The 24,081-nt window shown below is 34.2% G+C and overlaps 1 protein-coding gene across 1 annotated transcript in view; it reads right to left on the reverse strand.

The window, feature by feature from the left end:
• LOC114331294 (chromodomain-helicase-DNA-binding protein 1) overlaps nucleotides 1-24,081 on the reverse strand; it is a 105,526-nt gene that overhangs the window by 59,736 nt on the left and 21,709 nt on the right. The window contains exon 3 of the mRNA XM_050663241.1: nucleotides 6,943-7,141. Within this exon, the coding sequence (XP_050519198.1) occupies nucleotides 6,943-7,141 (199 nt within the window). The remainder of the gene's footprint in view (nucleotides 1-6,942; nucleotides 7,142-24,081) is intronic.

A 24,081-nucleotide genomic window follows, 5' to 3' on the forward strand; every position in this document is an offset into this window, starting at 1 on the left:
AGTACAGTCAAACCCGCTTATTAGAATACCTCTTAAAGGGATATCCCGGTTTAAGGAATAGAAATTTGCGGTCCGGAAACGTTTCTACTAGCGACCAATGATCGGTTATTAGAATATCCCGGTTATAGGAATACTTTTGATTGGCACGAAGGTTATTCCAATAAGCGGGTTCGACTGTACTAAAAGATACTCTTGCTTTAAGTCGATAGGATACACCGTTTTCTAGAAAAATCGATTTGAAAATTTTTCGTTCTTTGAATTTCAAAAAAGAAGATTCAAAAAAAATTATTTAGAAAGATGAAAACTGGTACATTTATTTATATTCCACAGATTATTTGATTTCATTAATGGCGAATTTCTAGTTCCGGTCATAGGCGTCCGTTTTGGGTAGGTCAACAGTCATTTTATAGCACAACTTTATTATCTTTAATTTTTAAGTATTTTTGAGACTAGATTATTCAATTATGAGATATTCGAGTACTAAAAGTTACTCTTGCTTTAAGTTGGTAAAATACATCGTTTTTTTTTAATTTTTTCAACTTTTTTTTTCAAATTCCCAAAACCAAAAACTTTCAAATCGATTTTTCTAGAAAACGGTGTGTCCTGCCGACTTAAAGTAAGAGTACCTTTTAGTACTAGAATACCTCACAATTTAATAATCCAGTATCAAAAATGCTTAAAAGTTAAAGACAAAAAAGTTATGCGATAAAATAACCGTTGCCCTACCCAAAACGGACGCCTATGACCGGTACTAGAAATTCGCAATGTATGGAATCGACTCATTTCTGGAAAGTAAATATGTATACAAATTTTCGTTTTTCTAAATAGAAGCGTTCTAGATGTATTTAAGAAAAACTAATTACATGGCGCCATCTTCAAAGAGCTCTAGCTCCCGTAGAAGCATTTTCGGACTAGGTGAATTGGATTAAATTGTCCTAAAATTATCTGAGTAATCTCCTGTCTTCGTTTGTCGGTAGAGTTTCTGGACACCCTGTATAGTGATAAGTAAAGAGCCGCGTAGATGCAAGTTAGAAATAGACGGCAAAATTGTAGAACAAGTAATGAAATTCAATTACCTAGGAGTAGATATCACTAGTGACAGGAATATAAGAACAGAGACCACAACACAAGCAACAAAAGCGGCAAGAGTAAGTGGTTGCCTCCGAGAAACCATATGGACAAACAAATATCTGACCACGGAAAGCAAAATAAAAGTATACAAAACAACAGTAAGACCTATCCTAACATATGCAGCGGAGACAAGGACCGATACAAGAAAGACGAAACAACAAATCAACTATATCGAAATGAAAGTATTAAGATCAATAGCGGGCATATCATTAAGAGACAGACAAAGCAACAGAAGTACACGAGAACGTTGCAAAATTCAAAATATTAACAGGTGGATAAAAACAAGAAAGAAAAACTGGAACGAACATTTAAACCGAATGGAACCAGATAGATTAGCGAACATCTGTAAAAACAACAAGCCGTATAGCAGAAGACCCGTTGGAAGACCGCCGAAAAGGTGGAAAGACAATGTACAGTCAACAACAATTGAAACAGAATAAGAGGTAGACAAACAGGAGTAATCCTAGTCGCGCGAAGAAGAAGGACTTGTGACAGAAAGTAGACTAACACCTTTTGTACAAAATTACATAGGGGAATACCAAGCCAGATTCGGAAAACATATAGACTATAGATCAGATTTTTACTCTAAGGCAGCTACTAGAAAAAGGATGGTAATTCAATAGAACTATCCATAATCTCTTCATAGATTTTGGACAAGCGTACGACAGCATTAAAAGGGATCAGACGTGGAATGCAATAGCAGGTAGATCCACAGTACGAATAGGTAACAAACTCTCAGAATGGTTTGAAATAAGCAGTGGCCTGAAACAAGGAGATGCGCTGTCATATCTCCTTTTTAATATAATCCTGGAGAAAGTAGTAAGAACATCACACTAGAAAAGAACTACTGACAGCAAATGGATCAAAATTACTACTAACATACGCGGATGACATTTGAAATTGTGGAAAACTACAGTCACCTAGGCTACGTGAAGGAGACTTTCAATAAATTAAAGGTAGAGGCAAAAAAACTGGTCTAAGGGTCTATGAAGAAAAAACCAAATATTTATACATTAGACTCATACAACAATAGGGCAAAATGTTACACTAGACCCATACAACTTTGAAAGAGTAGAAAGTTTTAAATATCTCAGAGCGACAATCACTGCAAATAACGATATCACGGAAAAGATAAAAGGGAGAATCCAGACAGCAAATAATAGTGTGTAGCCTTCACAACACTGTTAAATATAAGAGACTAATCATCATCATCAATGGTGCTACAGCCCTATGAAAGAGCCTCGACCTTCCCAAGTCTATTACGCCAGTCAGTCCTATCCATTGCCAACCGTTGCCAGTTTGCTGCGCCTATTTTTCTCCCATCCTCATCTACACCATCCTTCCATCTAAGTTTTGGCGTACCCCTATTTCTACTTCCCACAGGTTGTGACATAAGGATTCTTCTAGGAGGGTTGTTATGCTGTGATCTTGCTAGATGTCCTGCCCATCTTAGTCCTCCTATTCTTATAAGAGATACTACGTCTTTACCACCAAATATATGTTTATATCTGTGGTATACCTCGTAGTTGTACCTCCTCCTCCAAATACCATTTTCACAGATGCCACCGAATATTCCTCTCAGAATCCTTCGTTCAAATATAAGCAGAAGGTTTTCATCTGCCTTGGAGATGGTTCATGTCTCCAATCCATATGTCAACACTGATTGTATAAGGGTTTTGTATATGGTTATTTTTGTTTTTTGGCTTAAGTTTCTGCTTCTCATGTCTACTCAGTCCAAAATAGCATTTGTTCGCTAGGATTATCCTTCGCTTGATTTCTTCCGTCATGACGTTCTCCTTGGTGATCAGGGAGCCTAAGTATGTACTAAGAGACTAATACTAAATAAAAAATCAGGGTATATAAGACAGTGATTAGACCGGTGCTCCTGTATAGATGTGTGACGTGGACGCTGACAAAGGCAATGGAAAGAAAACTCTGGTATTTTGAGAGAAAAATCCTCAGAAGAATCTTTGGACTGTATCAGGACCCGAGTACTAACCAATACCGAATGAGAATAAATGCTGAGGTCAAACAGATGTATAGGGCTAGCGACGTAGTTCAAGAGATTAAATCACAATGTCTAAGATGGACAGGCCATGTCCATAGAATCCCTAATAACCGCCTTGCCATGCTAATCTGGGAGGAAGTCCCGATAGAAAGAAGGCCCTTAGGACGTGGAGAGATAGCATATGGTCAGATTTAAGAACAATAAGGCTACCCACTGATCCAACTATCATGGACGTACGTTCGAGATGGAAGCGAGTTGTGCAGTCAGCCAAGACCCACCCCGAGTTGTAGTGCTAGGGGAAGAATAAGAAGAGATGATAATTATTCGACAACCTGGTGTGAGCTTTATGTTAAGAAGATTGACACAACAGAACTGATGAATGGATTTTAAACTCCCTGTGAAAAAGCTTTTATGAAGAGCACATCAATTTTGGACCCGCGTTGAGTTGCCCCCCCCCCCTCCCACTTGCAAAAATTAAAACAAATAGCCCTGATTTATGAGCTTTCATATTCCGCAAACTAAAAATTTTGAGCTCGTTCCACTGAGCAGGAATTTAATACTTTAGTGGGGGGGGGGCTGAGTCAGCCCTCCCCCCACTACTTAAAAATAGGAATATTGAATCGGTTTTTGCGGCAGAATTACGAGCTATTTATGAGCTCTTGAAATTATATAGTTTCGATTTTTGAGCTCATCCCCTTCACCCCCAAACAACCCTTTATTGATTTAACTTAAGAGAAAAATGCTGAGAAAACTTAAAATATATCGTATTGCGGATGTAATTCCTATAGCTTATATACTCTAAGAATAAACTATTAAATCACGTGCATTTCGATTATTGAGCTACAACCCCTTCGCAAGAAAACCACCCTATCTTCCCGGCTTAAGAGAAAGTTGTACTTAAATGCTTAAATTAATTATTTGGCGACTACATATCATTTAATAATTTATAAGCTTCCAAATTACGCGCATTTAGATCAGTAAATTGCAATTTATTTTGTATAGTGCAGTCACTGAAGGTAAATATCAACTATTACCATCAACTTCGGTGAACCTTCATCGATTTTCACGAAAATTGGTCAGTGGTTAGAGGATACCTCAAGAAACAAAGGTGACATGGTACCATCTTGCGTCTTTACCCTGAGGGTGGATACCACCCCTTCTCGGGGGTGAAAATTATTTTATAAAAAATAACTGCACAAATCTATAAAAGAACAAATTATAAGCAAAATTTATTATATAAAGTTATTAAAATAGGTCAATACTTTTTAAGTTATTAAAGATCAAAAATTTTAATTATTCGTGAAAAAAATGCATGTTTCGAAGCGGTTTTTCGTAAATCACTGAAAAACTAAGTTTTTACAAAAAAGTTAATAGTAGTTTAATTCGTATAGCTTATATTCTAAGAATTCTAAGAATAAATACAACCCCTTCGCAAGAAAACCATCCCATATTCCCGGCTTAAGAGAGAGTTGTACTTAAAATAATTTAAATTAATTATTTGGCGACTAGATATCGTTTAATAATTTATGAGCTCGCAAAATATACGCATCTCAATTATTGAATTGCCAGTTTCTTTCTATAGTGCAGTCACTGAAGGTAAAAATCAACTATGACCTTCAATTTCGGTAAATCTCCATTCATTTTCACGAAAATTGGTGAGCGGATTTTGATGCTATAAACTTTTTCTGGAGCTCATTTTTGATAGGTATTTCTAAGTACTTTGAGAAGTATTTAGTACCTAAGTGTTATAAAATGCATCTCTTTCCCGTTATTTAAGCTTGAATCCTTAGATTTGAACAGTCGCAGAAAAAAATATACATTTATTTACCAATAACTTACTTTAAATTAACATTAAAGGGTTTTTCAAGTAAGCAATTTATTATATTTTTTATTAGCTTCAATTTTAGTGATGAAAACTGTTTTGTAAAAACTTACAGTTTTTGACTTATTTATGAAAAATCGCTTTAAAGCATGCATTTTCTTTCACAAAAATTGGATCTTTAATAACTCAAAAAGTATTGATTTATTAATAACCATTATATAACAAATTTTGCTTACAATTTGTCCCTCTCTCGATTTGTGGGGTTATTTTTAATAAAGCAATTTTCACCCAAGAGAAGGGGTGACATATACCCCAGGCTAAAACCGCAAGTTGTTATTGTCAATTCGTGAAAATGAATGGAGATTTACCGAAATCGAAGGTTATAGTTGATTTTTACCTTCAGTGACTGCACTATAGAAAGAAAATGGCAATCCAATAATTGAAATGCGTATATTTTGCGAGCTCATAAATTATTAAACGGTATGTAGTCGCCAAATAATTAATTTAAATTATTTTAAGTACAACTCCCTCTTAAGCCGGGAATATGGGATAGTTTTCTTGCGAAGGGGTTGTAGCTCTATAATCGAAAGGCGCGTGATTTAAGAGTTTATTCTCAGAATATAAGCTATACGAATTAAACTACATACTATTAACTTTTTTGTAAAAACTTACAGTTTTTCAGTGATTTACGAAAAATCGCTTCAAAACATGCATTTTTTTTCACGAATAATTAAAATCTTTGATCTTTAATAACTTAAAAAGTATTGACTTATTTTAATAACTTTATATAATAAATTTTGCTTTTAATTTGTTCTTTTATTGATTTGTGCAGTTATTTTTTATAAAATAATTTTCACCCCAGAGAAGGGGCGGTATCCACCCTCAGGGTAAAGGCGCAAGGTGGTACCATGTTACCTTTGTTTCTTGACGTATCCTCTAACCCCTGACCAATTTTCGTTAAAATCGATGAAGGTTCACCGACATTGAAGGTAATCGTTGATTTTTACCTTCAGTGACGGCACTATACAAAATAAATTGCAATTTACTGATCTAAATGCACGTAATTTGAAAGCTTATAAATTATTAAATGATATGTAGTCGCCAAATAATTAATTTAGTGCATTTTAAGTACAACTTTCTCTTATGCCGGGAAGATAGGGTGGTTTTCTTGCGAAGGGGTTGTAGCTCAATAATCGAAATGCACGTGATTTAATAGTATATCCTTAGAGTATATAAGCTATAGGAATTATATCCGCAATACGATATATTTTAAGTTTTCTCAGCATTTTTCTCTTAAGTTAAATCAATTAAAGGGTTGTTTGGGGGTGAAGGGGATGAGCTCAAAAATCGAAACTATATAATTTCAAGAGCTCATAAATAGCTCGTAATTCTGCCGCAAAAACCGATTCAATATTCCTATTTTTAAGTATTAAATTCCTGCTCAGTGGAACGAGCTCAAAATTTTTAGTTTGCGGAATATGAAAGCTCATAAATAGCTCATAAATCAGGGCTATTTGTTTTTTGATTTTTGCAAGTGGGGGCTGCGGGGGCAGCTCAACACGGGTCAATTTTGGAGTGAGGTTTAATGAAAGGATAGGGTTTGGTATAAAGCATCCGCAAACAAGTGCCCAAGGGCGAATATAGAATAGAGCATTAATGTTTCGAAGAGCTAATTGATTCGCTGATTGCATATTACTATCACAGTATAAAGAGGGATAGTAAAACCACTTCTCTGCCGGCACTTTGATTTCAAGAAGTAATACCGGCAGTACGCAATTGATAATTCACCAGTGGTGGATGCGGGTTTTCCCTGTTAAAACCCGTACGTTTTTACGCGACTAGCAATGCGAGAGTGGGGCAAAAGCGACTGCCAACATTGCGCGGTCGCCATGCGCGACTAAAGATTTTACTTCTAATTTTTCGAAGAGTGGTTCTACTATCCCTCTTTATACTGTGTTACTATCAACATTGAAGGACTTACACTTAAATCTTTGGTAGTATCGAATTTACTCGAACTATCTGGACTAGCAGGAGGTATAGAGTTTGAATCTTGGCTACACCCGTTACTTTCTTCAAGTACTTCTTCTCCGTCACTTTTACTACTACTTTTATTGGCCGATCCATTTTCTACAGTTTCTTCGCCTGTATCGGAACCGTCCGAAGAAGAACTACCAGAAGCGCTGAAAAGAAAAATGTTTACAATTGCAATTCCTAAAAAGAAAACAAACCGTATGTATGTAATGGTCCCAAATCTTTTTTAAGTGGTCTGATTTACTGATTTTTTTAAAACGAACAAAAATTGCAGCGAGATTGTTCTTTTCCAATTTATTAAAATGCAACCAAACTTATATTGTGTATTTTATTCTTGTATTATATTTCATAGGTATCGATGTAATAAATTTTTTCTTATTGGAGATCCATTGAATCTCAAATATAGATATGTGCGCCGCAAATATCGAAATGCAGAATACAGAGAAACATCAAAAATATATAGAACAACTTGAACAAACCTTGAACTCTGAAATAGTTTACAATGATATAGAAGAGCTGTGGGAAACGACTGCCGAAATAATAACCAAGACTGCCGACAAGATCTTTGGAAGGAGTAGGCAGAAGAGGGCAAAAAGATGGTATGACGAGGAATGTCGGAAACAGCTGGAAAAAAGACAAATCGTAAGGAAGACATGGATACAACTACAAACAGACAAAATTAAAAAGGAATACGACGACTGCCGAAAAGAAACAAGAAAGAAACCCAAAAGGCGTTAAATAAGCTGAAAAATCACAAAGCGCCGGGTACGGACGAGATACCAGCAGAACTTCTGAAATATGGTGGAGACGCACTACATCGCCAAATCCACCACTTAATAACACAAATTTGGTTAGAAGAAAGGATACCAGCAAGATGGAAGGAAAACATCATAGTGCCCATCTACAAAAAAGGGGACAAAACAAAATGCGCAAATTATAGAGGAATTTCACTCCTAAACACGGCATATAAAATCCTCTCAAACATCATTCTTAGTAGACTAACCCCCTATGCTGAAAATGTCCTAGGACAATATCAAGCCGGTTTTAGGGCAAACAGATCCACAATAGATCAACTATTCACGCTTAGACAGCTTCTAGAAAAGGGATGGGAGTATAACAGACCCATACACAATCTCTTCATAGACTTTCGACAGGTATATGATAGCGTAGAAAGAAGCCAAGTATGGAATGCCATGGCGGAGTTGTCAATACCAAAGAAACTCATTCGGATGACTAAAGTATGTATGGAGGGTGGAATATCAAAAGTACGTGTAAATAATAAACTGTCTAACAGATTTGAAATCAACAGTGGACTCAAACAGGGTGTGCATTATCTCCACTACTTTTTAACCTTTTATTAGAGAAAGCCATGAGGTCGGCCGAAATAAAAACAGAACTGCTATCGGTTCAAGGTCCCAAGTTATTACTGGCTTATGCAGATGACATTGATCTCATTGGAGACTCCATATTATCCACGTATCCACTTTCAACAAGGTGGAAGGAGCAACAAGCGAAGTAGGGCTGAGGATTAATGAAGAGAAGACGAAATATATGTGTATAAATAGAACGACACGAAGAGACAGGATAGGACAAAATGTGACGGTCAACACCTTCAATTTCGAAAGAGTACAACGTTTTAAGTATCTGGGGCCGTAATCACAGGTGACAACGATGTTACTGAAGAAACAAAAGACAGAATCCAATCAACAAATCGCTGTCTATTCGCACTGGATAAGCTTATAAAATCAAAAAATCTTACAAGAAGTTCCAAGATCAAAATGTATAAATCCATCGTCAGACCAGTACTAAAATATGGATGCGAAACGTGGACCATGACCAAATCAAACGAAGAAAAGCTCAGACGTTTTGAACGAAAAATAGAAAAATTTTCGGACCTCACCACGACATTAACACAAACCAGTATAGGATCAGAACCAACATCGAATTAAAAGCACTTTACAATGACACCGATATTGTCCAAGAAATTAAATCACAGCGACTAAGATGGGCAGGCCACGTGCACGGACTTCATAACGAAAGACTTGTAAAACTGGTATGGGAGGAGATTCCTACAGGCAAAAGACCATTTGGACGTCCCAGAATGCGATGGAGAGATAACATCCAAGCAGATCTCCGGAAAATGAACATTCTATTTGACCCTAGGTTGATGGAAGACCGAAGAAATTGGAAGAAAGTTGTACAGTCAGCCAGGACCCACCCAGGGTTGTAGCCCTACAGGATGATGATGATGATGATGATGATAGAGCTGAAATTGAATCGGAATTGCGAACAGAGATGGAATGCTCATAAATCCTATTTTGGATTCTATGGTTTGTTTGGCCTATGTAAGATCGGAGGCAGTCTGATGAAAAGGAATTTCATAAACTCTGTGTTGTTCATTTGGATAGTTGTCTTAGGCTGCTCGGACAAGAGATGAAAGTTTTTGTTGGAGGGTAAATGGGTGCCTGGGCTTGGAATTAGAAACTAAACTGAAGATAATAATTGTTAATTATTATTGTTGCTATATTGCTGCAATAATGCTAATTATTGTTATTTACTGTTTGTAATGTACTTTTAATGTACTCTTTACTTATACACAAAACTCAACTGTAATGTAGCCATACGCTAAATAAATAAAGAAATGATGATAAATCACCAGACTAAGACGGTTCTAATGAAAATTAGTTATATTTGTTAAAATATATGTGAACAGAAGAAAGTGTTGATATAAAACCAATAACATATATATGTAGTTACAATCTGCATTCTAACAAAACCATGGCAGTACCGCCACAAAATGACTAATCACAACAAAAAATATCAACATAGTGGTATGTACACAGGAGTTGAATGCACCTCTATACTAAATTTGATAATGCACCTGAATGAAAAAATTAGATTGTAAACAAACAATTCTTTATAGTACGTTGTTTGAAGGTAAAATATTGCAAAACCTCTAAATTTTAAAGAACTGCTTGGATTGACATGAAATTTGGCATAAGGGAAAGTGGGGGAATGGTGCGCGGCGGGTAATCGTGCGCTGCATTGTATTTTAAATTCCGTGGAAGATTTTACGAACTCAAACAGTCCTACACCTTTCAACCGATCTCATGAACAGTTTACGCGATTATCTTCATTCGACCATTGCACGTGGACTAAGTCAGATCCGATTATTGAAAATTGCAAGAATTCTTCTAGTCTTTCTGCTCCAAAAAATAGGAGGGTAAGTCCTTAGGCTTTATTCAATTTCTTTGGACTTATTATGATTTAAATCATGTTGTTTAACGTGTATTTTAGTGCATCTGTTGGTTTATATGATTGAGTAGTTTTCCGTTTGTGATGATGATTAGTATTTAGGGCACAAAGGGGTAATAGTGCGCAGGAGTGCGCACGATTACCCCGCTTAGGCCGTACAGCTGTGTTTCAGGTGAAGTAGAAAAATAATTAAGAGAATGTTGTGTTAACGCTTGCTAAATTATTTTATGGCTAACATAAAGAACTTAGATGATTGATATTCAGGTATGCTGAAGAAAATAATATTCTAAATAATTTTAATAAAGAGAAGAAGTTAGCTAGCAAAGATTCGCTTTATGTGTTTACAAAAAGGAGTCCTGATATAACATTAAGACAACAATTACAAGCACACCAATGAAGACAAAATTGGAGGAAGCCCATGACAAGAAATGATTAATGGACGAGAATCTTAAGAGAAAGGAGGAACAGAAAGCAGCAAGAAAGACAACTGCTGAAGAGGTTTTGATAAAGAATCGCCAGATATCTTGACAGACAGAGAAAAGAAAAAACAAAAAAAGGCAAACAAAAAAGAAGACAGTGCAGAAAGAGCTAACACCTGAGTCGTCTGATGTAACAAACGGTTATTTGTCAGATATTATCATTATCGATGAAGACGAATTAGATGATGTTGAATGATCATTCCACCACCATTAGAAAAACCAGCTGCACGTAACGAGACATGCTCTATTTGTGGGGAAAGAGGGGAAAAAGGATTATGATATACATGTGTGTTATGTGCCTCGGGGAATCACGCAGAATGTACAGGACAGCTGTAAATACCCCAGAAAATTCTTATTTCTTCATAATATTTTTATACTTTTGAAAGAAGTGTTTTTATTACATTAATTTTAAATTAATGTTTTTCTTCTAACATTAATTTAGTGCGTACCATTTCCCAATCTGTGCGCATGATTACCCTCATGGGTGGGGAATCGTGCGCAAAGGCACTTCTTTTCTTTTTTTAATATTATGCTTTTGCACTTTGTATTTCTCTAAAACCTATTTTACATATTCAAAGTAGAATAGTTAGGGCTTACTCTAACGTACTGGATGTTATGATAGATTGAAAGAATTTACAACAGAATCGATTTCTGCTTAAGTGCGCACCATTCCCCCACTTTCCCTTACACATAGCTAATATGTCAAAGAAAAAAAGTGATACTGTGCCGATGTGTGCTTTTGCTCTAGGGGTGAGTTTCAGCCGCTTTTGGGGGTGAAAAATATATGTTCGAAAAGGGTCCGGAAATGGACAAAATGCCTAATTCCAAGAAACTTTTGTTCTATAGAATTTTTTCACCAAGTTAATACTTTTCGAGTTATTTGTGAGTGAATATGTTAATTTTTCTACAAAATAACTACGTTTTCAAACGGTTTTTCGCAAATAACTCAAAAAGTAAATATTTGGTGGAAAAAAAATTCTTATCAAAAATATAGCACGTAAAAAAGTGAAAAACTTGGTGTATATATTAGGTCACTGTATCTAGTAGAAGCAGAGTTATAGCTAATGAAAAATAGGTTCACATTCGTCAAATTCCAAATCGTATATTTTAACGTGCCATAACCAAAAAACGAAGCACTTTCTTGGGGAAAACTCATTTTAACTTTTTTAAAGTGTTTAAAAGCATGCTTATTTTTGTTTTTTAAAAAAAAATTTAGCATCAAAAGTAAACAAGTTACGCTCAAAATAAAGTTGGTCCTTTTTTTGGTGAGAAATCGGGAAAATCACCCCCTAATTAGCATTTCAAATGAACTTAATTGTTATCACTTCACAAGTTTTTTACTCGCGTATGTATTGATCAGACGGTCTGTAAGTTTCATCGGTTCAAAGTCCTTATTTTTGAAAGAGTTTTGTAGTTAAAAGGGCTTGAACGAGTCACTTATCACGAGTGTATGCAAATTTAGAAACACCGAATCTTGACCAATTCTTGTCTTACAGAAAAACAAAAAATACAAAATATTCAGAAAAGTAAAGCAGACTTTTTTTATTGTTTAAGACTTTTGGTATCTCTAATAATTTTAAGTTATTTAGAAAAAAAAGCACTTTTTCAAAATTAAAATTTTTAAAAATTTTACTTTAAAACCAATTTTTTTTCAAAAATAAGCACTTTGAATCGATGAAACTTACAGATCATATAAACACAACATCAGTAAAGTAACTTGTGAAGCGGTAACGATTAATTTCATTTAAGTTGATAATTGGGGGGTGATCTTCCCGATTTTTTTTTGCCAAAACAAAAGGGACCAACTTTATTTTGAGCGTAACCTGCTTACATTTGATGCTAGAAATTTTTTTTATAAAAACATAAATAAAGATTTTTTTTAAACACTTTAAAAAAGTTGTAACGTGTTTTCCCCAAGAATGCTTCATTATCTGGATATTTCACATTGAATTATTCCATTTGGAATTTTTCGAATATGAACCTATTTTTCATTAGCTATAACTCTGCTTTTGCTAGGTATAGAGACCTAATATATACACCTTTTTTTTCACTTTTTTATAGGCTATAGTTTTGCTAATAATATTTTTTTCGACAAAATGCTTACGTTTTAAGTTATTTGCGAAAAACCGTCTAAAAACGTGGTTATTTTGTTGAAAAATGAACATATTCACTTGCAAATAACTCGAAAAGTATTGATTTGGTGAAAAAACCCTATAGAACAAAAGTTGCTTAAAATTAGTCAGTTTATCCATTTCGGAACTTATCTTGAACACATATTTTTTCACCCCCGAGATGTGGTGAAACTCACCCCCAGGGCAAAAGCACACATCGGCACCATATCACTTTTTTTCTATGACATGTTAGCTATGCGTATGTCAAATTTCATGTCAATCCAAGCGGTTCTTTAAAATTTACAGCAAAAACCGTGAAAGAATGGACTATAATGAGTTTATTTACTATGTTTGACATGAGTTTAATGACTATTGAAGATAAAATACATCTGTTTTGTTTTATAATAAATCTTATTAGCCCGATCAAAGATCAATCTCGCCCAAAAAAAATAAAGGAAGGATGAAAATTTGGGAATAGGCAGTTGAAATTGTCTATTATCCTATATAAGAAAAGTTTACAATTCTACATCCCCTCCATTTTACAAAAATGGAGGGGAATACCCCCTCTCGAAGGTGAAGAATATACATTTAAAATAAGACCGGAATTAGATAAAATGACTAATTCTAAACAACTTTTGTTCTATAGAGTTTTTTCGCTAAGTCAATACTTTTCGAGTTATTTGCTAGTGAATATGTTCATTTTTAACAAAAAAAAATGTTTTTGGACGGTTTTTCGGAGATAACTCAAAAAGTAAGTATTTTATCGAAAAAATATTCTTAGCAAAAATATAGCCTATAAAAAATTGAAAAAAATGGTGTATGCATGAGGTCTGTACACCCAGTAGAAGCAGATTTGTAGCTAATGAAAAGTAGGTCCTTCTTCGTCAAATTCCAAATCGAATATTTCAATGTGAAATAACCCAAAAACGGAGCACTTTTCGGGAAAAATTCATTTCAACTTTTTTAAAGTGTTTAAAAAGGTTTATTTTTGTTTTTTAAAAAAACTTCTAACATTAAAAGTAAGTGAGTTACGCTCAAAATATTGTTGGTCTCTTTTATTTTTTGATAAAAAAAAATCACGAAAATCATCCCCTAATTAGCATCACAAATAAATTTTATCATTACCACTTGACAAGTTACTCTGCTTATGTATTATTTATATGATCTGTAAGTTTCATCGGTTCAAAGTGCTTATTTTTGAAAAAGCTTTAGTTAAAATGGCTTAGACTAGTAACTAATCACGAGTTTAGGCAATGTTTGAACAGCCATAACATAACCAATTTTTTTCTAACAAGAAAACAAAAAATAAAAAATATTCAGAAAAGTAAAACGAACATTTTATTACTCTTTGAGATTTTTGGTATTACTAATATTTTTTAGTTTAATTCCATAAAAAATTCCATTTTTTTCAAAATTAAAAAAAATGTTTTATTTTAAACCCAATTTTATTCAAAAATGAGCACTTTAAACCAATGACACTTATAGAAAATATAAACAATACATAAGTAAAGTTTAACTTTTGAAGCGGTAACGATTAATTTTATTTGAGTAGTTAATTGGGGGTGATTTTCGTGATTTTTTTAGAAAAAAATAAAAAAGGCCACAAAATTTTGAGCGTAACTCACTTACTTTTAATGTTAGAAGTTTTTTTTTTTTTAAAACATGAATAAACCGTTTTTTTAAACACTTTAAAAAGTTGTAATGAATTTTCCCCGAAAAGAGCTCCGTTTTTGGGTTATTTCAAATTGAAATACAGTCGAACCCGCTTATTAGAGTACCGCTTATAGGAATATCCCGGTTTAAGGAATATAATTTTTAGGTCCCGAAACATTCCCATTTACTCCTTAATAAATTTAACCGCTTATAGGAATGCTTATAGGAATACGTTTTAGTAAAAGAATATCGTTTTATCGAATAATTTTAAGTTACCAAAAACTTTCTAGGTACAATTTCCTACAAATTTATGTTTTCTGGTTTATAGGACCTGTCGTTAATATATTTTATTACTTACTTTATCATGGACACCAATTCTACCTTCCGCCAAACATTTACCGATCATAAAGTAGGTACCTACTTTTTAAATTGTGTAAATATTCTTATTGCTCACCCACCATCCACGTCGTTGTCTGTTTAGATTTTTAGAAACAGTTTGAAGTCATAACCGCTTATAAGATAAAAACCGCTTTATAATATGTATTATAAGAAGGTTTCTGGAGGGTAAAACCAATGTCAATTTTTTATTTATTATATTTTAGAGAAAACAAATAGTCTCAGATTACCGATTATTTTTCCAGAAAAAAGTAAGTCTGTTGTATGTATTGATGTTAATAAGAAGATATTATGTATTCCATACCTATATCTACATATTGCATACTTTTCATACTTATTTGTGTAGGTATGCATGAACAGATAATGTAGTTTGGTGTTTTAATAAAATAAGTAATAGTTACTCTAGGTACTGTATTATTGACATAAAAAGAAATAAAACCATATACATAATATATGTACATAACGTATGTATGTACATGTACATACATACTAGGTATAATGTACCTACATGTACATACATAGTATGTACATGTACAAAGTGTGTTGTACTATTATGACGTATATTCGGTACATTTATTTCTGCTAGCCACCACTGATCGGTTATTAGAATATCCCGGTTATAGGAATATTTTTGCTTGGCACGAAGGCTATTCTAGTAAGCGGGTTCGACTGTATTCGATTTGGAATTTGACGAAGAAGAACCTACTTTTCATTAGCTACAACTCTGCATCTACTGGGTCTACAGACCTTATGCATACACCATTTTTTTCAGTTTTTTATAAGCAATATTTTTGCTAAGAATATTTTTATTTCGCTAAAATACTTACTTTTTGAGTTATCTGCGAAAAACCGTCCAAAAACATGTTTTTTGTTGAAAATGAACATATTCACTCGCAAATAACTCGAAAAGTATTAACTTAGTGAAAAAACTCTATAGAACAAAAGTTACTTACTTAGAATTAGTCATTTTATATAAATTCAAACTTATTTTGAACGTATATTTTTTCATCCCTGAGAAAATATTTTTCACCCCGTATTTTCCAATTTTTGTAAAATGAAGGGGGTGTAGAATTGTAAACTTTTTCTTATATAATAATAGACAATTTCAACTACAGTTCACCAAATATAGCTGAAATGTGAAATTCCCATTGCCTGCGCTAACAATGAAGTAAGAAGGCACATACAAAATACAAACGGTCTGGACCGTTAGTGCGAGTGCGAGGTCCGTCGTTTGACGAATGCGCATCATGATCGCCACGCGTTTTCAGACTTTCAGCTATATTTGGTGAACTGTACCTGTTCCCAAATTTTCATCCTTCCTTTATTTTTTTTGGAGGTTTTCGTAAAATTTTGTGTTCCCCTGATCGGGCTATATAGTCAAGGTTAATATACAACAACTGTGTTCCATGCTGAAGTTTTTGCTTTGGTGGCTTGCATTGATGAAATCAGATAACCATGCAGCTATTTTGGGTGTAAAGAACCCACTCATCAAATCAAAACTGGTGAGGAACTGCAAAGATCTTCTCAAAAAGCTGGCAAAACATAATAAAGCGTCTTTAACCCTTTAACGCCCAACCTTATGTAGGTTCCATGTATGCCCAAGGGTGGGTAAAAAATGTCCACCTCGAAAATGGCTAATATATTTGATAGTTGTTACACATGTTAGAAATGGATTAAACTTAAGAATATTATGCTTAGTAAACACAGTATCTTCTAAAATATAAACGATGTGCAAACCTTACAACAAAATTAGGATGTACATGAAAATTAAAATATAAATAAAAGCCAGTAATTCAGATTTGTTGACTTTATCCACATTCTCCCTTTCAACCTCCTTAGTGGCGAATAATTATGTCGATTATGTAAATATACCTCGATAATTATGTGGATTATGTTTCTGCCATTGAGAATTTATATAGAAACATTTAGTAATAAGTTTTACCAAGGGTGGATATTTTGTACCCACCCAAATTTAATTTAAAGATATTACTTTTATTTTCAAAAATATCAGTAGAACCAAATTAACATTCGATAAAGGGCTGTCTTTTTAACAATAAACTATTTTTGAAAAATTTTGGAAGACGTAATAAATATTATTATGTTACAAGGGAATACGCATTAGGTGGACTTTTTTTACCCACCCTTGGGAGTTTAAGGGCTAATATGGGTGTCAGGTCATGAAGGGATGCATGGAGATGAACGAGCAGATCTGTTGACAAAACAGGACTAGAGAGAATCCTTTGTACACCCAGAACCATTCTGTGGCGTCACTAAAGATGCTGCAACAACGAGATTCATAAGAAATCATCACAAGAAATGAAGAGTCACTCAAGAGTAAATCGAGACTAAAAAAATAATCAAGAATATTGATAAAAAAACTCTCGAACAATTTGATGAACCTCAATAAACAAGAAATTAAAATGGTCACCAAAATGGTGACTAGACATTGCCATTTAAGAAAACACCTAATAGAGATTTAAAACTTCCGGAAAAATTGGGTGCAGGAAAAAAACCTGTTCTTTCCGAAAAAAAAAAAACAGGAAAAAATGGAAAATATGGAAAAATTGGACATTATTTGTTACAATATATGTACTAAACAAATTCTGCATCCTGTATCAAAATCGATAAATTTAGTAGAATTCGATAGATCCATATTATCAGAAGTGCCTTTTGTCTGTAAGTAGGTATATAAAAGACACAATATAAAAAAATATTCCCCAACAAGTTAACCAGACTTATTCTCTTATCGAAAGCTTGTGGTAGGGGAGCCCAAGCAGGGATTTTTGCAGTTACTCGAGCGCGTCAGATTATCATATGGGGAGAAACCTGGTGCCCTGCAGATGTACCTCTACCATATATTAGCTCTTAACACAGGGGAGTTCGTTAATGGGGGCCCGAAAAAAATCTATCCTTAAAAATACTCGAAATTGTCAGATTAAGATAAGGTAAGTTAAGTACATGCAAAAGAGTGTATTAGTGTATATTTAAAAAATCTGACGACTTGAGCGGGGCGTAGGGAAATGGGTGAGTTAAAAAGTTTCACAAAAAAAGCGAATAATTCGCGAAATGAACGTTAGATCGAAAAACTAAAAAATATGTGTTCAATATTTTCCAAAAATCTATCGAATGATACCAAACATGACCCCCACGGAGAGGGGTAAATTTAAAATTTTAATGGAAAATTAAATCAAAAATGGAAAGTCCTCACTAAAATGGAAAACTTTACTTAACTTTTTTTGGTTTTAGGACCTACTCTTCACAACCCAATAGGTCCCCAAAGCGCTCGAGTGACTGCACATTTAGCATACTTCGCTCCCCTACTATTGCTAAAATATGTATGTCGAAAAACGCTACGAATTTTGTTCTAAGCTGATTCACTTTGCAGCCTCTTGATGCTCGCTTTAAAGAAGAATAATTGAATGAAGACCAACTAATGGAAGCCATAGACTTCATTTCTGAAATGGCTTGTTCACTAAGGTCCGGTCTTTTCACCTCCGAATAACTAGTTATCGGGAAGTTTATTTGACAGATTTATATGTAATCTGCCGGATAAACTTCCCGATAACTATTTATTCGGAGGTGAAAAGACTGGGCCTAAACCTAGATGTAGGGAAGGTAGTGGTAAATCTAGCCCAATTTAGAACAAAAACTGGATTTTTTAGTCGAAATTATTTGGATAGTGCAAATATGTAGTACTAATCCCGTTATATGGTAGCAAGGTTTATGTACATCGCAGCCACTTATGCCAATTGCCTCCCGAATTTCAAATGGACCTCCATCTTCCGCCTCTTCAGAAAGAAACTGGTCTTTACACGGCCTCATATTATATATGTTACAGTTCAAGTTGATTCTCAGTTAGAGTCGACTCCAACTAGTTGGAGTCAACTCCAACTGAAACGAGCAGTACAAGTTGATTTTAAAAATTTAAATCAACTTGTACTAGTTGGAGTTGACTCTTCCTGGATCGATTCAGTAAATGTTGATTATACGAGAATCTCAAGTGCATTTTTGATGAGTGTGCGTTTCTTTGTCTTGACCGTTTTAACTACTTATTAGTAGAGTATGTAAGGTCGTCCCCGTTAGGTTAATTATTCTGATTCGATTTTTTGCATAAACTTACTCAAAGAAATACATCCTTATAACAAATACACAGGGTGTCACGCGGTACCGCTGTCGAAAAATTGTTTAACCAATTTTTGTTAAATTCAAAAAAATAATTTTTATCTACTTTATCTCATATTATGTAAGTAAAGGTTTTATTGTGTGAAAATTGTAAATATAGATAGTAGTACATGAAGGGCTTAAAGTGTGTCTGAAGTAACAATGTATTTTAAATGGCTTTTAATTTTTCGCACTGTTTTTTAGCACACTTTCATATAATTAAACATCCTTAACTTTCGCCTTCGGGAGGAAATCAGACTCGCCCTTGCAACGGCAACTGAAATGCTCACAAAACAGCGACCACGGAAGCAAAGATAGATGACAGAGGAAATATTGGATTTAATGGATAAAAGAAGAAAATTCAAACAGCACAAAGCAATGTATATATATATATATATATATATACATATATATATATATATATATATATATATATATATATATATATATATATATATATATATAACGTTCTACGACGTCTTCCGATTCCCAATCGCCATTGCTCTCGATCGTAGCACATGTCTTCATTCAAGCTTCCTTCTATCCAGCTTTTCCTAGGTCTTCCTCTCTTCCGCCGTCCTTTTGGTGCCCATCGTAGCTCTTGCTTGGGTAATCTGTCTTCTTCCATACGTTGTACGTGGCCAAACCATCTTAGTTGCTTTGTTTTTATATCGTCCATTATTGTATGCTTTACATCCATTATCTCCAATATTCTTGTATTTCTGATTTTTTGTATTCTTGATATACCAGCAGATCTCCAGAAGTCCATTTCAGTTGTTCTGAGCATATTTTCGGATTTTTCTTTAAGTGGCCAAACTTCGCTGCTGTATGTTATAATGTCTTAACAATGCTGTTATAGATGTTACGTTTATTTTCTTTGGAGATACTTTGGTCCCATAGGATTTTGTTCAATAATGCGATAGCTTTTCTTCCTTGTGTGCACCTTTCTTGGATATTCTTGTCCAACGTTCCATCTTGTGTAATTGTAAGACCCAAGTATTTATATTCCTGACAGTGATTAATAGTTATTTCATTTTCCAACGCTAGATCCTGTATACCTCCAACGCACATATATTCCGCACAAAGCAATGTACAAAGCTTTAAATAGAACCATTAAACAAAAAATAAAAATTGCAAAAGAAAAATGGATAACAGAACAATGTGAAGAAATCGAAAACTTATATAAAAAAACATGATGACTTCCATCCTTATAAGAAACTCAGGAATTCACAAGCACGACATATTCACAAGGACTAAATAATCTAATCAACGCAGAAGGCAAACTGATTTCAAGCCCTGAAGAACAAATAAACATGTGGGAAGACTAACGACGAAGCTCTTCCAATACTGAAGTTCGAACTGGAATATGCTCTACGTCAACTAAAAAACAACAAATCTGTAGGAAAAGATGAAAAACCAGCTAAGCTGTTGAAGTTAATCAACGAGAAATCTTAGACCTTCTTCTTGGACTATTTAATAATGTTTACAATACAGGGACTATCCCTAAAATATGGCTTGAATCAGTCTTCATACCACTACCTAAAAAGAAGAAAGCCAAATTATGCCAGGACTTCCGCCTTATAAGTCTATTAAATAACATTCTAAAGCTTTTCTTGCGTATCATACAGAATAGAATATACAGTAGAGTCTCGGTTATCCGCCCTTCATTTATCCGCCTTTCCGTTTTATCCGCCGCTCCATTTAAATAATATTTTTTTTTCAAATTTTTATAACTTTGAAAATATTAAAGAATGAGTAAAAATTTTTTAAGATGAGATAAAATAAGCCGAGCATTCCGAGCAACAAGAAGAAAGAGCTGTCGATATTATGATGCTACAAGATGGCGAGTATTGGCAGCAACAAAACGAGATACATCAGCAAGGCAGATGAAAATCGCTAGTTTTTTTCGTTCATCCTAAATCATTCTATCTACAATGTCCAATGTCAGTCAAAATTAAACTGATTCTCTTCTTCTTTTTCTTGTGCCACTCCTATCGGAGACTGGAAATCATCAAGGGCTCAACTTGTGTTTCATTTAACGCTCCTTATTATCCGCCATTTTTGCTTATTCGCCCTTCCGTCGGCCTGCTTATGGCGGATAACCGAGATTCTACTGTATTATAAAAAATGTGATGAGGTCACCGGTCAAGAACAATTTGGCTTCAGGAAAGGTATGGGGACACGAGAAGCAATATTCTGTCTTCAAACTCTGGCACAAAGATAAGCAAGCAGACCTTTTTATCTGTTTCATAGATTTTGAAAAAGCGTTCGATAGGGTGACGCACAAGACCTTGATAGAAAGATTGAACAACATCGGAGTCGACAAAAGAGATTCTAAAATTATAGAGGCTATTTATTGGAATCAGACAGCAATCATAAAGACCAATGGTAATACGTCAAGGCCAATTGAAATACAACGAGGTGTTAGACAGGGTTGTGAGCTATCACCCATACTTTTAACGTCTACTCTTAGGTAATATTTGAGAACTCTTTATCGCACTCTTCAGAAAGAATCAGGATAAACGGTCAGAGAGTAAATAACATCCGCTATGCAGATGACACAGTATTAATGACTGATTCGGACCATAGTCTGCAGATACTGTTGGACAGGGATACTGAGAGTTGTGAAAAAATGGGAATGAAGATCAATACTGCGAAAACCAAAGTTATAAAAATATCAAGGAACAAAAATTTACCTCTTCCAATAAATATGTGAAACACCAACAGCTTGAATACGTAAGCCAGTACAAATATCTTGATTGCTGGTACAACAATCAACTTGATTATAAACAAGAAGTCAAGAGCGAAAATACAGGTAGCCCGACAGGGGTTTATCAAAATGAAAAGCTTATTTTGTAACAGTAGCATTAATATCAGCCTTAGATGTCGTTTTCTGCATTACTATGTGTGGTCAATACTTTTGTATGGAACGGAGGCCTGGACACAACACAATACTGATGAACAAGTTGGACGCCTTTGAACTCTGGCTTTATAGAAGTGACTTGAAAATACCTTGGACAACCCACACCACCAACGAATATGTTCTGAGGAGAATAGGTACAGGTAGGGAACTGCTAAAAATCATTAAAGTCAGAAAAGTTAGCTACCTGGGACACATAACGAGAAACGAAAAGTACCGCCTCACGCAACTGATCATCCAGGGTAAAATTGAAGGAAAACGGGGTCCCGGTAGGCGCCAGATTTCATGGCTTAGAAATATCAGAGACTGGACCAGCCTTGATTCAACATCTTTGTTTAGAGCCGCATTGTGCTGCAGTGTAGTCGCTAACCTCCACTAAAGGAGAAAGCACCACAAGAAGAAGAACTTTCGCCTTGTCATGGTGATGACATGTGAGCAATAAATTACAAAAAAAGTGTTTTTGTGGTTTGACAGAAGTTTGAATTTTTAAATGTCAAAATGGTGCAATGGTGTATCTCACTCGCACTCACATTGGTAGCTGCGTCAATATGCTCCTAGCGCTCATTGTTAATAATTAAAAGTAACCGCTTAGTTTAGTAATAAAATAATAACAAAAATTTCTTTAGTATCTTGTAGGGGGGTCGTTAAAATTTTATTTGGTGACTTTCGAACTTTCTCGTGACTTTCAGTGACTTTCTCGTCACTTTCGGTGACTAATAGGTATAATTTTTAACTGAGTTATTAAGCCTTGAAAATGGTCATTTTCGTATTTTGAAATAAATATAACAATAAACAAGTATGAACAATAAATTTTACAGAAAAATCACAAAAGACCTCTTTTGACCTTGCTCCGAATGACCCAAATGATGTAAAGAAAATTGTCCTAAATGAATTTTTTTTGAGTTTGTTTAAAAAAGTTGTTTAAACAATTTTTCGACCACAGTACCATCTGACACCCTGTGGATTCGTTATAAGGACCTCTTTTTGAGTAAGTTTGTGCAAAAAAATCGAACTGGAATAATTTACCTATCGGAGGCGACGATACAGCCTAGAATATAAATATCACAATTTGAATATAATTATTTCCAGTAACATTTAATTTCTAGAATGATGACGTCATCTACGTTTTTTTAAAATGAGAATAGGGGTCATGTGATAGCTCATTTGAAAGGTAATTCAATTTTCTATTCAGTAATATAAACATTAACATTATTATTTATACAGGGTGTCCAAAAAATATTTTTTTTGAATTAAATTTTTTGACAAAAAGAAGAATGTGTGTAATTTATTTAACTCATAATACATTTTACTCCTATCAGAAAACAGGAAATAATGTGTATTTGACAAATAAAAATATTGTTTTTTGCTTAAATTCAGTATTAAAGCAGCCACCCACCTTCCTCTTGACAGTTTGAACATTTAATTTAAGCTAAAAGCAATGATTATTTTTCAAATAAACATTTTATTCTGTTTTATGAGAGCAGTAAAATGTATTTTGAATTAAATAAATTACTTGCATTCTTCTTTTTATGTCAGTAAATTTAATCAAAAAAATAAAAAAATTTGGGCACCCTATATAAAAAATTATGTTATTAGTTATATTATTGAATAGAGAATTGAATTACCTTTCAAATGAGCTATCAAAAGACCCCTATTGCCATTTAAAAAATCATCGATGACGTCATCATGCCCAGGTGGGTGACATCACTACTATGGTATATATGCCAAAAAGTCGTAATTTAAAAATAAAAATTGACCTGTTTCGGGATTTTTTCTAAAATCGTCCGTTCTCGAGAAAATGAATTTATTCCAACCTTTACGTGCTCACTGTATATTATGAAAGTCAGAAACTACAAAAAATCAAAGATTAAAGCTACCTCTATAAGATCCTGAAGAAATTTTTGTCATTATTTCATTAATAAGATATTATTTCTAATTATCAACAATGAGCGCTAAGCGCGTATTGAGGCGGCCGTCAATGTGAGTGCGAGTGAGATTCACCATTGGACGGCCCAAATGGTGCATCTCTTTAGCACTCACCATTGACGGCCGCCTAATACGCTCTTAGCGCTCATTGTTAATAATTAAAGATAAAGCTTAGTAATAAAATAGTG

Source organism: Diabrotica virgifera, chromosome 10 (assembly GCF_917563875.1).
Source record: "Diabrotica virgifera virgifera chromosome 10, PGI_DIABVI_V3a".
In the NCBI taxonomy this organism is placed as follows: Eukaryota; Metazoa; Arthropoda; class Insecta; order Coleoptera; family Chrysomelidae; genus Diabrotica; species Diabrotica virgifera.